Consider the following 16,017-nt stretch of genomic DNA (forward strand, 5'->3'; position numbering starts at 1 on the left):
GATTTCCCTTCACTGGAACTAAGGGGCCGAACCCGAACAATGAAAACATCCCCAGACCATTATTCCTCCTCAACCAAACTTTACAGTTGGCACTATGCATTAGGGCAGGTAGTGTTCTCATGTTATCTGAGTTTTACACCACTCCAGCCAACGCTTGGCATTGACCATGGTGATCTTAGGCTTGTGTGTTGCTGCTCCGTCATGGAAAATTCATCCTGAAGCTCCCAACGAACAGTTATTCTGCTGACGTTGCTTCTCGAGGTAGTTTGGAACTCTGCAGTTAGTGTTGCAACCGAGGACAGATGATTTGTACGCTCTACCAATTCACAGTTGAGCAGCTGTTGCTCCTAGACGTTTCCACTTCACAATAACAGCACTTACAGTTGCCCGGGGCCAAACTGACTTGTTGGAAAGGTGGCATCCTATGATGGTGCCATGTTGAAAGTCACTGAGCTTTTCAGTAAGGCCATTCTACAGCCAATGTTTGCCTGTATTACTGTGTGGAAGGGATGGGGAAGGGGTGTGGCTGAAATAGAATCCACTCATTTGAAGGGGTGTCCACATACTTTTGTATATATGGTGTATGTACACATGGGTGTTGTTGCACCATACCAACGATAAGCCTGTCTTCCCCATCACATCATGAAAGGTCATGTTGATGTTCATTTAACCTCTGTCTCTCTCTTCCTCTGACTCCTCCCTTTCTCCTCTGTCTCTCTCTTTCTCTTTCTCTCTCTTTCTCTGTCTCTCTCTTTCTCCTCTGTCTCTCTCTTTCTCCTCAGATCTCCAGGCTCAAAGCGTCAGTCCACCAGGTAGGTAGATTATAAATCTACAGTGATTCTAGCAGTTCAAATCAAATTTATTTATATAGCTCTTCGTACATGAGCTGATATCTCAAAGTGCTGTACAGAAACCCCGCCTAAAACCCCAAACGGCAAACATTGCAGTTGTAGAAGCAGTTCAATATTAGTCAACTTTATAATTAGAAATTCATGTGTCCATACAAACCCTTCTAAACCCCAATATAACAAGTAGTGTTTTATGGAACTACTAATACTTGTCAACCACAAAGCATTACTGCTGTTAGAATAACAGAATCACTGTCATCATCTGTCCTCACCACTGTGTTTTCCTCTCTGCTGTTTACAGCTGAACTCTCAGTCAGACTGGTGAATGGGACCACTTCCTGTTCTGGGACAGTGGAAGTCTTCAATGAAGGAGAGTGGTTGGGTCTATGTTCTGGGTGGTGGAGAATGATGATAGAGGTCAAGGTTGTGTGTAGAGAGCTGGACTGTGGGAATCCTGTAGCTGAATCTGGAATGCCTCTGCTTGAAGATGGAAAACGAAGAGTCATACTAGGTGGTTGCTATGGAAATGAGTCTTCTGTTAGACAGTGTGACATTGTAAGAGGAGGACCTGGTGGCTGTAATGGTAGAACTTATCATCATGTGACCTGTTCAGGTAAGAGACTGGTCATATTGAGAGATTAATTTTGTACATTATACAATATTACCATGTATCATCTTTATGTGTTTTTAATTCATTTAAATAGAGGGAGAGATATCAGATGTATTTAAACATTATATTTGTGTTTGTCATATTGGTTTATGGGAGATGTTCATGGGCAGATCATTGTAGTTCAGATGGTACTTAAGTGAAGCTGCCTGATGGATGTCCAGCTGTTTATTTTCTATAAAGTGAAGTGAACTTATTCCTGTCTCCTGCCTACATTATTCCCAACCCGATCCTGAGTGACTAAGAACCCATTTCTACCTCTTACAGTATCAAACATAGCAAACTACAATCTTTTATCTAACATATTTGTGTTTAGTCCTTGACAGTGTCATCAACAAAACTGATTGAATGTTCAACCAACTCTTTTTCTCCAGAGTCTGTGCGGCTTGTGGATGGAGCTGGTCTCTGCTCTGGGAGAGTGGAGGTGAAGTCCAATCAGTCCTGGGCCTCAGTGTGTGAAGCTGACTTTGACCGGCAGGATGCAGAGGTAGTCTGTAGGGATCTTGGCTGTGGGGCTCCTGCAGCTCTACAGGGGGGGCTCTATGGAGAAGGTGAGGGTCAGACCTGGGATAAAGAGTTCCAGTGTAAAGGCAAAGAGTCCCTTCTCTTGGACTGTGACACCTCAGGCAGAAAACACAACAACTGCCTACCTGGTAATGCTGTTGGACTCACCTGCTCAGGTAAGAAACAGTTTGTCACTCAGTCAACATTGTTTCTCACCTGGAGTGAAGAATATGAGAGACAATATAGGTGTGTATTTGTGAGAAAATAGTAAGATTACTGTCTCTCTCTTTTCTTTTCTCAGAGCCTGATGATGTGAGGCTGGTGGGAGGAGGCAGTCGCTGTGCTGGTGGAGTGGAGTGGTACGACCAGGGAGAGTGGAGGACTGTGGGAGCTGAGGACTGGGATGTAGCTGCAGTAGTGTGTAGACAGCTGGGTTGTGGCTCCACTGTTTCAGTACTACTTGTAGACACCACAAGAGCGTTTAGACTTTCCTGTTATGGGTCTGAGTCTTCACTGAGGGAGTGTTCCAGAAGTTATAATCTCTCTCCTGGACTCACAGTGATCTGCTCAGGTAATAACAAGATACACTATGTGGCCAAAAGAATGTGGACATTCGTGGATTCGGCTATTTCAGCCCACCTGTTGCTGACAGGTGTATAAAATTGAGCACACAGCCATGCAATCTCCATAGACAAACATCGCCAGTAAAATGTCCTTTCTGAAGGTCTCGGCGAATTTCAACGTGGCACATCTAGGAGCAACAATGGCTCAACAGTGAAGTGGTAGACAACACAAGCTCACAGAACAGACAGTCAAGGGCTGAACCACGTAGAGCGTAAAAATAATCCTCTGTTGTTAAACTCACTGCTGAGTTCCACATACTTTAGTCCATGTATTATATCTCCTTCCTGGACTCACAGTGATCTGCTCAGGAAATATCAACATATTATAATTATATTCAACTGATTTCCTTCATTCATACAACTTCCTCTGCACCTCTCATGATGACTGTTTAACTTGTCAATCTGCTTTACTAAATAGATCTCTCAGTCAAGTAGAAATGAAATGCAACTTAAATATCCCAGAATGCATTTGCATTTGAGTGTTATCTAAGTGAACGTCTCTACTCACTACGACTGTAACAAGGAGAATGAGGGAGGAGGAGAAGAAGACAGAGAGATGAGAGAGAGAATATATTTTTATCACTGAGTTATCACCAGTGATGTCATTATAACCAGTAACCTTTTCCACTATTGGCCCAGCCAATCCTGACCTTGACATAATGAATCAGACCTTGTAGTTAAGCTGTGTGTGAACAGTGAAGTGAACTTATTCCTGTCTCCTGCCTGCATTATTCCCAACCCGATCCTGAGTGACTAAGAACCCATTTCTACCTCTTACAGCATCAAACATAACAAACTACAATCTTTTATCCAACATATTTGTGTTTCGTCCTTGACAGTGTCATCAACAAAACTGATTGAATGTTCAACCAACTCTTTTTCTCCAGAGTCTGTGCGGCTTGTGGATGGAGCTGGTCTCTGCTCTGGGAGAGTGGAGGTGAAGTCCAATCAGTCCTGGGCCTCAGTGTGTGAAGCTGACTTTGACCAGCAGGATGCAGAGGTAGTCTGTAGGGAGTTTGGCTGTGGGGCTCCTGCAGCTCTACAGGGGGGGCTCTATGGAGAAGGTGAGGGTCAGACCTGGGATAAAGAGTTCCAGTGTAAAGGCAAAGAGTCCCTTCTCCTGGACTGTGACACCTCAGACAGAGAGAACAACACCTGCCTACCTGGTAATGCTGTTGGACTCACCTGCTCAGGTAAGAAACAGTTTGTCACTCAATCAACATTGTTTCTCACCTGGAGTGAAGAATATGAGAGACAATATAGGTGTGTTTTTGTGAGAAAATATTAAGATTACTGTCTCTCTCTTTTCTTTTCTCAGAGCCTGATGATGTGAGGCTGGTGGGAGGAGGCAGTCGCTGTGCTGGTGGAGTGGAGTGGTACGACCAGGGAGAGTGGAGGATTGTGGGAGCTGATGACTGGGACCAGAGGGATGTAGCTGCAGTAGTGTGTAGACAGCTGGGTTGTGGCTCCACTGTTTCAGTACTACCTGGAAACACCACTAGAGGGAAAAACATTATATGTTCTGGATCTGAGCCTTCACTGAGGGATTGTTATAGAATGTATGATCTACTTCCTGGACTCACAGTGATCTGCTCAGGTAATAACAATATATTATAATTACATTCAACTGATTTCCTTCATTCATACAACTTCCTCTGCACCTCTCATGATGACTGTTTAGCTTGTAAATCTGCTCTGCAAAATAGATCACTCAGTCAAGTTGGAATCAAATACAACTTAAATATCCCAGAATGCTTTTGTATTTGAGTGTTATCTCAGTGAACGTCTCTACTCACTACCACTGTAACATGTCATGTTATTGTCACATCTAAATGAGGAAAGTAGTTGAGGAGCTACATTTTCTTTTTCTCTCCTCTTGTTCCAGATGTCCTGCTTCAGCCTGATATCAACATATGTTGTCTCAGTGACTGTAGGCCCACTACTCATGTTGCCCTGTGAGGGAGGGTGGCTGGCACTGTTACATGCTGATGTTATTGTCATATCTATAGGAAACTAGTTGAAGAGGTTTTTCTTGTTCTCTTTTATTGTTACAGATCTCCTGGTCCAGCCTGATATCTTCCTGACTGACCCAATGGGAGGGGTCTCCAGGGGCCACCAGGGGCCCGAGATGTTCAGGGGCTACAACTTCACCATCACCTGCTCCACTCAGCCACAGTACCCAGGAGGCTCCTTCCTCCTCACGTTCACCGGCTCCAACAGAACCCAGACCCAGCCAGCTGTCAATCACTCTGCTGCCTTCCTCTTCCCTGCTGCAGATGACTCCCACCAAGGGAACTACAGATGTGTTTATGACAATTATGTTTTCTCTCATAACTTCTCCTCTGAGAGTGAGCTCCTCTCCCTCACCATCACAGGTAACTGAACATGAACCAGACTTATAACTTTGTCATTGACAGATTTCCCACAGATCTATGTGATGATGATCAGTCCCCTCATCAAAGGTGTTTCTGTTTGCAGCCTCTCCTCTGCCAGCCTTCATCATCAGACACGTTGTAGTGCTGCTGATCCTACTGACAACAATCACCACCTCCTACCTGTACTACAAGGTAAAGACATTTACTCAGACGTTACAAGTCATTTAAACTAGAGGGAGAGGGTGAGGGGGAGAGAGAATGGAGATACGAGAGAGTAAATGTCTGACTGTTGGTGCTGTGTCTCCCTAGCCCACCAGGAGGCAGAAGAGAGTGAACAGGGTGAGCAGCATGGATCTTTATGTCAATGCCATGGAGATGGTCTCTCTGAGCTCCAGAGCTGAAGCTGGACCGGGAGAGGAGAGAGCAGCCCAGGGGACGGAGTAGGAGTAGAATGAAGCTGACCCTACATGCTGATCTTAGGTCAGTTTTGTGTTTTAAATCGATGTTCAGCAGTGGACTGGTGTTTAAAATGTGGTGACAAACCTTAAGTATTTCTAATTTTAATAACAATTTGAGAATTAGTTTATTTTTCTAGAACCTTGTAAGAAATCTAAAAGGAGTGACTGCAACCACCATTATTCATTTAGTTTGTTTTTACCACCAGAGAAACATGGGGTTCTGGTAACATGGGATTTGGGTAACATGGGGTTTTGGGTAACGTGGGTTTCGGGTAACATGGGGTTCTGGGTAACATGGGGTTCTGGGTAACATGGGGTTTTGGGTAATATGGGGTTTGGGTAACATGGGGTTTGGATAACATGGTGGTTTGGGTAACATGGGGTTTGGGTAACATGGGGTTTGGGTAACATGGGGTTTGGGTAACATGGGTTTTGGATAACATGGTGTTTTGGGTAACATGTGGTTTTGAGGTAACATGGGTTTTGGGGTAACATGGGTTTTCAGTAACATGGTGTTTTGGTAACATTGGGTGTGGGTAACATGGGGTTAACATGGGGTTGGGTAACATGATGTTTTGGGAACATGGGGTTTTGGGGGTTTTGGGTAACAAACATGGGATGGGGTTTGGGTAACATAAACAATCCGGTTTTTCATTATTTTAAGAGAGTAGCTCAATTACGTCTGTTTCATGTTCCAGAATGTATTGGTCTTATCTTCTTTAGTGTCTCTTAGATTCTTTATCTTATTTAGTGTCTCTTAGATTCTTTATCTTATTTAGTGTCTCTTAGATTCTTTATCTTATTTAGTGTCTGTTAGATTCTTTATCTTGAAGTGTTTCCATTATTAGTCCATGTATTATTATAATCATCTGTTTATTCTTTGTATTTTGAAACATTTTTTAATAAAGGGGTTTGTTGTTGTTTACCTCTCATGATGTTATTGATTATAAATGTTATGATATTGATTATGATATAGATTAGTGATATGTTGTTAGTAGTATAGAGATAATGATGTTATTGATCATAAATGTTGATATTGATTATGAAGTAGATTATTGTTATGATGTTGCTCTCTAAACTGCCATGTAATCAACTGAATGCTTTTAATAAAATTACAGGCTGTCAGTCTTGTGTGATTTAATTATTAGACAGACTACAACAGACAGTATGAATTAACTGGTCATACATTTGGCAGGAGGTTAGGAAGTGCATGTCAGTTTCCACCTCATTTTGTGGGCTGTGGGCACATAGCCTGTCTTCTCTGGAGTGCCAGGTACTGACCTGTATATAGTCCTGCTATTGTTATTTTACTGCTGCTCTTTAATTACTTTTTACTCTTTAATTACTTGTTACTTTAATTTCTTATTCTTATCCATATTTCTATAAACTGCATTGTTCGTTTGGGGCTCGTAACTATTTGATTTGAGGTCTGCCTACGGTGGCCTTTCTCAATAGCAAGGCTATGCTCACTCAGTCTGTACATAGTCAAAGCTTTCTTTAAGTTGGGGTCAGTCACAGTGGTCAGGTATTCTGCCACTGTGTTCTCTCTGTTTAGGGACAAATAACATTCTAGTTTGCTCTGTTTTTTGTTAATTCATTCCAATGTGTCAAGCAATTATCTTTTTGTTTTCTCATGATTGGGTCTAATGTGTTTGCTGTCCTGGGGCTCTGTGGGGTCTGTTTGTGTATGTGAACAGAGCCCCAGGTCCAGCTTGCTTAGGGGTCTCATCTGTCTGTCTCTGTCTGTGTCTCTCGCTCTTTCTGTCTCTCACACACAGATGAGGGGATAATAACAACTGCTAATTCAAACAGTGAGAAACTACAAACAAACAGAGAGAGAGAAGAGAAGACATCAATGTAGTTATGTATCCTCTATAGACTATGATGTATTGTTGTCCTGGTGTGTAGTTATTTATCCTCTATAGACTATGATGTATTGTTGTCCTGGTGTGTAGTTATGTATCTTCTATAGACTATGATGTATTGTTGTCCTGGTGTGTAGTTATTTATCCTCTATAGACTATGATGTATTGTTGTCCTGGTGTGTAGTTATTTATCCTCTATAGACTATGATGTATTGTTGTCCTGGTGTGTAGTTATGTATCCTCCACATAGACTATGATGTGTTGTTGTCCTGGTGTGTAGTTATTTATCCTCCACATAGACTATGATGTATTGTTGTCCTGGTGTGTAGTTATTTATCCTCCATATACTATGATGTATTGTTGTCCTGGTGTGTAGTTATTTATCCTCTATAGACTATGATGTGTTGTTGTCCTGGTGTGTAGTTATTTATCCTCTATAGACTATGATGTGTTGTTGTCCTGGTGTGTAGTTATTTATCCTCCACATAGACTATGATGTATTGTTGTCCTGGTGTGTAGTTATTTATCCTCCACATAGACTATGATGTATTGTTGTCCTGGTGTGTAGTTATTTATCCTCTATAGACTATGATGTATTGTTGTCCTGGTGTGTAGTTATTTATCCTCTATAGACTATGATGTATTGTTGTCCTGGTGTGTAGTTATTTATCCTCCATAGACTATGATGTATTGTTGTCCTGTTGTGTAGTTATTTATCCTCTATAGACTATGATGTATTGTTGTCCTGGTGTGTAGTTATTTATCCTCTATAGACTATGATATATTGTTGTCCTGGTGTGTAGTTATTTATCCTCCATAGTCTATGATGTATTGTTGTCCTGGTGTGTAGTTATTTATCCTCCACATAGACTATGATGTATTGTTGTCCTGGTGTGTAGTTATTTATCCTCCATACTATGGTGAGTGTAAATGCAGAGCCAACTACTACATGTCTGGTCAGGGTCCAGAAGTCACCCACCAACCCTGGAGAGATACAGTCACCCACCAACCCTGGAGAGATACAGTCACCCACCAACCCTGGAGAGATACAGTCACCCACCAACCCTGGAGAGATACAGTCACCCACCAACCCTGGAGAGATACAGTCACCCACCAACCCTGGAGAGATACAGTCACCCACCAACCCTGGAGAGATACAGGCTTTGCAAGATTTTGTTACAGACCACCACTGAAATGCATGTAGTAAAATTGGCTCATCATAAAGGATGATGATATATTGATTGACTGGTATTTGTTGTCGTGGTACCTGGCTGGGGAAACATCTGCATACCTGGTCTCTGCCCCAATAATCTCTCCTTCCTCCCAAAGTGTTTTCTTGTTCACTTCCCTTCATGGACAGGATTTGACAGGAATTGATTAGTATGGAAACTCATGCCATAACCTTCGCCTTCACCAATCCAATGCTTTTACACTTTATGGGGAGTAGTGAATGAGTGTACACTTCAGGAAGCAGTAAGTACTTTTGGGACGCACCCCTGGCCCAGGCCGGAGGATCTCCAAACTGACCACTTGTCAAAGGGAGCCAACACATTCTGTGGTGCTCTATTCTGGAATATTAACTGTCGTTTGTCGCCCCCTGGTGGAAAGGACGTAATATAATCCTTCTCTCTATATTTCTGTGCATTTTGTACCTCGCAGCACACCGTACAAATATTCAAAGTTCAACGCCGATATTACCGTTCTGCGAGCAGCAGGATAATATGTTGGCAGCACAACAGCATATTATTTTTTCCCAAAATAAAAATAATAACAAATAATAATAATACATCAATAAAAATATAAATGTATATATTTTTATTCTAAATAAGAGTCGAATTTGACAATATCGATTATTGTGGCACTGTAGTTCAATACAACTGTTTTTCACAGCATTGCAACCACTTTTGAAACAAATAAATTGATAATTTGACATATTTTAATATTGTATAATTTATACCAGCATTTCTTTAGAAAGTTTACTAACTGAATACTGGCATGTTGAAAGCTGTTGTGAAGGTCAGTGGTGTAGTGGTGCCTGGAGAAGTGGGTATACAGTACTCTAATTTAGTAAAACATTTTCCAAATGGCCCAGAGAAGGAAAGGCACCCTGTGGGAAAGATTCTATTGGTCACAGTCAGGCCAACGCAAGTGGTACTGTTCAGTAGGATAATAGTAGACCAACCCAAGCTGTACTGTTCAGTAGGATAATAGTAGACCAACCCAAGCTGTACTGTTCAGTAGGATAACAGTAGACCAACCCAAGCTGTACTGTTCAGTAGGATAATAGTAGACCAACCCAAGCTGTACTGGTCAGTAGGATAATAGTAGACCAACCCAAGCTGTACTGTTCAGTAGGACAATAGTAGACCAACCCAAGCTGTACTGTTCAGTAGGATAATAGTAGACCAACCCAAGCTGTACTGTTCAGTAGATAATAGTAGACCAACCCAAGCTGTACTGTTCAGTAGGACAATAGTAGACCAACCCAATGTACTGTTCAGTAGGATAATAGTAGACCAACCCAAGCTGTACTGTTCAGTAGGATAATAGTAGACCAACCCAAGCTGTACTGTTCAGTAGGACAATAGTAGACCAACCCAAGCTGTACTGTTCAGTAGGATAATAGTAGACCAACCCAAGCTGTACTGTTCAGTAGGATAATAGTAGACCAACCCAAGCTGTACTGTTCAGTAGGATAATAGTAGACCAACCCAAGCTGTACTGGTCAGTAGATAATAGTATAACTATTATTGAAACATGTGACGTAGAAGTCCGTCACTGGCCGCGGGCAGCATTTGGTTCTTTAACGCACACACATATTCATCACTCCTCCCTGCGCCATTATAAGATAAGTTAACAATGTGGGTCGACACACAAATTAACTTCTGTCTCGGTGCATCCATTTCACACTTGTCAATGCTCATATTTGAGAGATACAATAATTATTATACTTATCAATGTTGTGGATGAGCGCATTGTTTGTTTGTTCTGTTTCTCTCTCTCCATCTCTGTAGCTTCCGGGTATGCTGGAAAAGGACCCGAGCTAAGGGAATTGGGTTGGCTTTATAGTGCCTGTCCCAAATGGCTAATTAATGCATATGGGCATATTGAAAGAGATTGTCAGTAGTGATGTAATGTTGTAAATGTTATGTTGTGATATTGTTTAAAACCGTGTTGCAATGTATATCCTTTAGTATGTTTAGTTCATGGAAAATGTAGGTTTGTATTGTTAATTGATTAATTAATTAGGGTTAATTGTTCTGAGGGGAGGGGCTAGCCCTACAAAAGGAGCCTCTCTTTCAGTCATGGAGAGGCAGTTTGGATTGAGCTGTGGATGGGGCAGCATTGTTTTTAAGCTGTTCCATAAGGTAGACGTTGATGGCAGTACTGTTGTTTTTTGTTCCGGAATCACTTGTAAATAAACACCTTTGCGCAGAAGAACTTTTGCGGTTCCGCCATCTTTTTATTTTGATAGAGGTTAAGTTATCCAGTTTAGCCTTCTGGCCTACTCTACGTGACAAAACATCTGTTTTTTTCAGGTTGTTGTTCTCAAAGTCTGACTTTTTTAAACAGAAAAAAATAAAATTGTTTGCTCTAAGAACATAACTTAAACCACATCAGGAGGCCACAATTGAGGTTTGGGAAAAATCGAAGATAAATGGATTTGAGTGTGAATTCACCTACACTATTGTTGGATTAGCAGTGTTTATATAGTACAGACACCTAGCACTATTGTTGGATTAGCAGTGTTTCTATAGTACAGACACCTACACTATTGTTGGATTAGCAGTGTTTCTATAGTATAGACACCAAGCACTATTGTTGGATTAGCAGTGTTTCTATAGTACAGACACCTACACTATTGTTGGATTAGCAGTGTTTCTATAGTATAGACACCAAGCACTATTGTTGGATTAGCAGTGTTTCTATAGTACAGACACCAAGCACTATTGTTGGATTAGCAGTGTTTCTATAGTACAGACACCTACACTATTGTTGGATTAGCAGTGTTTCTATAGTACAGACACCAAGCACTATTGTTGGATTAGCAGTGTTTCTATAGTACAGACACCTACACTATTGTTGGATTAGCAGTGTTTCTATAGTATAGACACCAAGCACTATTGTTGGATTAGCAGTGTTTCTATAGTACAGACACCAAGCACTATTGTTGGATTAGCAGTGTTTATATAGTACAGACACCAAGCACTATTGTTGGATTAGCAGTGTTTCTATAGTACAGACACCTACACTATTGTTGGATTAGCAGTGTTTCTATAGTACAGACACCAAGCACTATTGTTGGATTAGCAGTGTTTATATAGTACAGACACCTACACTATTGTTGGATTAGCAGTGTTTCTATAGTACAGACACCAAGCACTATTGTTGGATTAGCAGTGTTTCTATAGTACAGACACTGAGCACTATTGTTGGATTAGCAGTGTTTATATAGTACAGACACCTAGCACTATTGTTGGATTAGCAGTGTTTATATAGTACCGACACCTAAACTATTGTTGTATTAGCAGTGTTTATATAGTACAGACACCAAGCACTATTGTTGGATTAGCAGTGTTTATATAGTACAGACACCTAGCACTATTGTTGTATTAGCAGTGTTTATATAGTACAGACACCGAGCACTATTGTTGTATTAGCAGTGTTTCTATAGTACAGACACCGAGCACTATTGTTGTATTAGCAGTGTTTCTATAGTACAGACACCGAGCACTATTGTTGTATTAGCAGTGTTTATATAGTACAGACACCTACACTATTGTTGGATTAGCAGTGTTTATATAGTACAGACACCGAGCACTATTGTTGTATTAGCAGTGTTTCTATAGTACAGACACCGAGCACTATTGTTGGATTAGCAGTGTTTATATAGTACAGACACCGAGCACTATTGTTGTATTAGCAGTGTTTCTATAGTACAGACACCGAGCACTATTGTTGTATTAGCAGTGTTTCTATAGTACAGACACCGAGCACTATTGTTGTATTAGCAGTGTTTATATAGTACAGGCACCAAGCACTATTGTTGGATTAGCAGTGTTTATATAGTACAGACACCAAGCACTATTGTTGGATTAGCAGTGTTTATATAGTACAGACACCAAGCACTATTGTTGGATTAGCAGTGTTTATATAGTACAGGCACCAAGCACTATTGTTGGATTAGCAGTGTTTATATAGTACAGACACCAAGCACTATTGTTGGATTAGCAGTGTTTATATAGTACAGACACCGAGCACTATTGTTGTATTAGCAGTGTTTCTATAGTACAGACACCGAGCACTATTGTTGGATTAGCAGTGTTTATATAGTACAGACACCGAGCACTATTGTTGTATTAGCAGTGTTTATATAGTACAGACACCAAGCACTATTGTTGGATTAGCAGTGTTTATATAGTACAGACACCAAGCACTATTGTTGGATTAGCAGTGTTTATATAGTACAGACACCGAGCACTATTGTTGTATTAGCAGTGTTTCTATAGTACAGACACCGAGCACTATTGTTGGATTAGCAGTGTTTATATAGTACAGACACCGAGCACTATTGTTGTATTAGCAGTGTTTATATAGTACAGACACCAAGCACTATTGTTGGATTAGCAGTGTTTATATAGTACAGACACCGAGCACTATTGTTGTATTAGCAGTGTTTATATAGTACAGGCACCAAGCACTATTGTTGGATTAGCAGTGTTTATATAGTACAGACACCGAGCACTATTGTTGTATTAGCAGTGTTTCTATAGTACAGACACCGAGCACTATTGTTGTATTAGCAGTGTTTCTATAGTACAGACACCGAGCACTATTGTTGTATTAGCAGTGTTTATATAGTACAGGCACCAAGCACTATTGTTGGATTAGCAGTGTTTATATAGTACAGACACCGAGCACTATTGTTGTATTAGCAGTGTTTCTATAGTACAGACACCGAGCACTATTGTTGTATTAGCAGTGTTTCTATAGTACATACACCGAGCACTATTGTTGTATTAGCAGTGTTTCTATAGTACAGACACCTACACTATTGTTGGATTAGCAGTGTTTCTATAGTACAGACACCGAGCACTATTGTTGGATTAGCAGTGTTTATATAGTACAGACACCAAGCACTATTGTTGGATTAGCAGTGTTTATATAGTACAGACACCTACACTATTGTTGTATTAGCAGTGTTTATATAGTACAGACATCTAGCACTATTGTTGGATTAGCAGTGTTTATATAGTACAGACACCAAGCACTATTGTTGGATTAGCAGTGTTAATATAGTACAGACACCTACACTATTGTTGGATTAGCAGTGTTTCTATAGTACAGACACCAAGCACTATTGTTGGATTAGCAGTGTTTCCAGCACTATTGTAACACATGATATCTGTTAGCCAGGAACAACAGTAGTGATACATGGTTAGGTAGGACACAAGATATCTGTTAGATAGGAACAACAGTAGTGACACATGGTTAGGTAGGACACAAGATATCTGTTAGATAGGAACAACAGTAGTGACACATGGTTAGGTAGGACACAAGATATCTGTTAGACAGGAACAGTAGTGACACATGGTTAGGTAGGACACAAGATATCTGTTAGACAGGAACAGTAGTGACACATGGTTAGGTAGGACACAAGATATATGTTAGGTAGGAACAACAGTAGTGACACATGGTTAGGTAGGACACAAGATATCTGTTAGATAGGAACAACAGTAGTGACACATGGTTAGGTAGGACACAAGATATCTGTTAGACAGGAACAGTAGTGACACATGGTTAGGTAGGACACAAGATATCTGTTAGACAGGAACAGTAGTGACACATGGTTAGGTAGGACACAAGATATATGTTAGGTAGGAACAACAGTAGTGACACATGGTTAGGTAGGACACAAGATATCTGTTAGATAGGAACAACAGTAGTGACACATGGTTAGGTAGGACACAAGATATCTGTTAGATAGGAACAACAGTAGTGATACATGGTTAGGTAGGACACAAGATATCTGTTAGATAGGAACAACAGTAGTGACACATGGTTAGGTAGGACACAAGATATCTGTTAGATAGGAACAACAGTAGTGATACATGGTTAGGTAGGACACAAGATATCTGTTAGATAGGAACAACAGTAGTGACACATGGTTAGGTAGGACACAAGATATCTGTTAGACAGGAACAGTAGTGACACATGGTTAGGTAGGACACAAGATATCTGTTAGACAGGAACAGTAGTGACACATGGTTAGGTAGGACACAAGATATATGTTAGGTAGGAACAACAGTAGTGACACATGGTTAGGTAGGACACAAGATATCTGTTAGATAGGAACAACAGTAGTGACACATGGTTAGGTAGGACACAAGATATCTGTTAGATAGGAACAACAGTAGTGATACATGGTTAGGTAGGACACAAGATATCTGTTAGATAGGAACAACAGTAGTGACACATGGTTAGGTAGGACACAAGATATCTGTTAGATAGGAACAACAGTAGTGATACATGGTTAGGTAGGACACAAGATATCTGTTAGATAGGAACAACAGTAGTGACACATGGTTAGGTAGGACACAAGATATCAGTTAGATAGGAACAACAGTAGTGACACATGGTTAGGTAGGACACAAGATATCTGTTAGACAGGAACAACAGTAGTGACACATGGTTAGGTAGGACACAATATATCTGTTAGATAGGAACAACAATTAACATTTAAGTCATTTAGCAGACGCTCTTATCCAGAGCGACTTGACGTTATCGATACAAACCCTCAATGTGGAGTGATATTAATCCATAAATACAGAACACAAGTACAACCCTTTTATATAAAAAAATTACGGTAGTAAGAAAATAAACATTCACTTAATATTTCAATAAGTCACCTGCTAGTAAATCACCTGCTGGTAATAACTAGCGTGACATTGTAGTGCAGAGACCAACGGTGCTCGTTAGCTCGTCATTAACACGGCTAGCTAAGACAGCAACAACTTGGTTAACTGGCTGAAATAGGTCTTCAATTCATGAACGGCTAAATAAATATATACAGAGCCACATTCGCTATTGACTTTAGGATATATGAACCAGTTTTCCAAAACCACTATTGTGTTATACAGTTTGAAACAGTTTTTATGTACAGAGGAAGAGGACTCGAACCTGCTCTCAGAATATCTGTCAGACTGAGGAGCGGGCAGACCAACTTCCCAAATAGGGGAGAAGCACTCAAACCACACTAGTTGTTCTTTCAAAGAAAATAATACAAAAATGGTACGTCCGAAGACCTCTCGTATTACCAACATTACTACAATGGCAGCAAATATTTTAATGAATTCAGTAACACGTAATGAAAGGAAACGTTATTTATATCACCCCTTTTCCTATGGTGAATGGTTTCACCCACTACTCTCCCGGAACTGAGGCTTTCATCAACAGTTTCACGTTGTTCCACCTTTGGTGACTAAAACAGCTAATAACGTAGCTAAATACTGACATTATCCTCAATCGAGATATTTGTTCATATCTAAATACATGCCTCTGCTTTGGTCTATTCCATTGATATTGTCAAACTGAACATTACAATGAACATGTGAGTCATTTAGCAGACGCTCTTATCCAGAGAGACTTACAGTAGTGACTGGATACATTTTCATAC

General features: G+C 40.5%; 1 protein-coding gene across 1 annotated transcript in view; it reads left to right on the forward strand.

Moving 5' to 3' along the window:
* LOC135537362 (scavenger receptor cysteine-rich type 1 protein M130-like) overlaps window positions 1-5,059 on the forward strand; it is a 78,412-nt gene extending 73,353 nt beyond the window's left edge. The window contains exons 18-24 of the mRNA XM_064963551.1: window positions 783-812; window positions 1,150-1,461; window positions 1,890-2,195; window positions 2,321-2,590; window positions 3,530-3,835; window positions 3,961-4,239; window positions 4,697-5,059. Of these exons, the coding sequence (XP_064819623.1) occupies window positions 783-812; window positions 1,150-1,461; window positions 1,890-2,195; window positions 2,321-2,590; window positions 3,530-3,835; window positions 3,961-4,239; window positions 4,697-5,025 (1,832 nt within the window). The 3' untranslated portion in view covers window positions 5,026-5,059. The remainder of the gene's footprint in view (window positions 1-782; window positions 813-1,149; window positions 1,462-1,889; window positions 2,196-2,320; window positions 2,591-3,529; window positions 3,836-3,960; window positions 4,240-4,696) is intronic.
* The last annotated feature ends 10,958 nt before the right edge of the window (window positions 5,060-16,017 follow it).

This window comes from Oncorhynchus masou, unplaced genomic scaffold, assembly GCF_036934945.1.
Source record: "Oncorhynchus masou masou isolate Uvic2021 unplaced genomic scaffold, UVic_Omas_1.1 unplaced_scaffold_756, whole genome shotgun sequence".
NCBI classification, from domain to species: domain Eukaryota; kingdom Metazoa; phylum Chordata; class Actinopteri; order Salmoniformes; family Salmonidae; genus Oncorhynchus; species Oncorhynchus masou.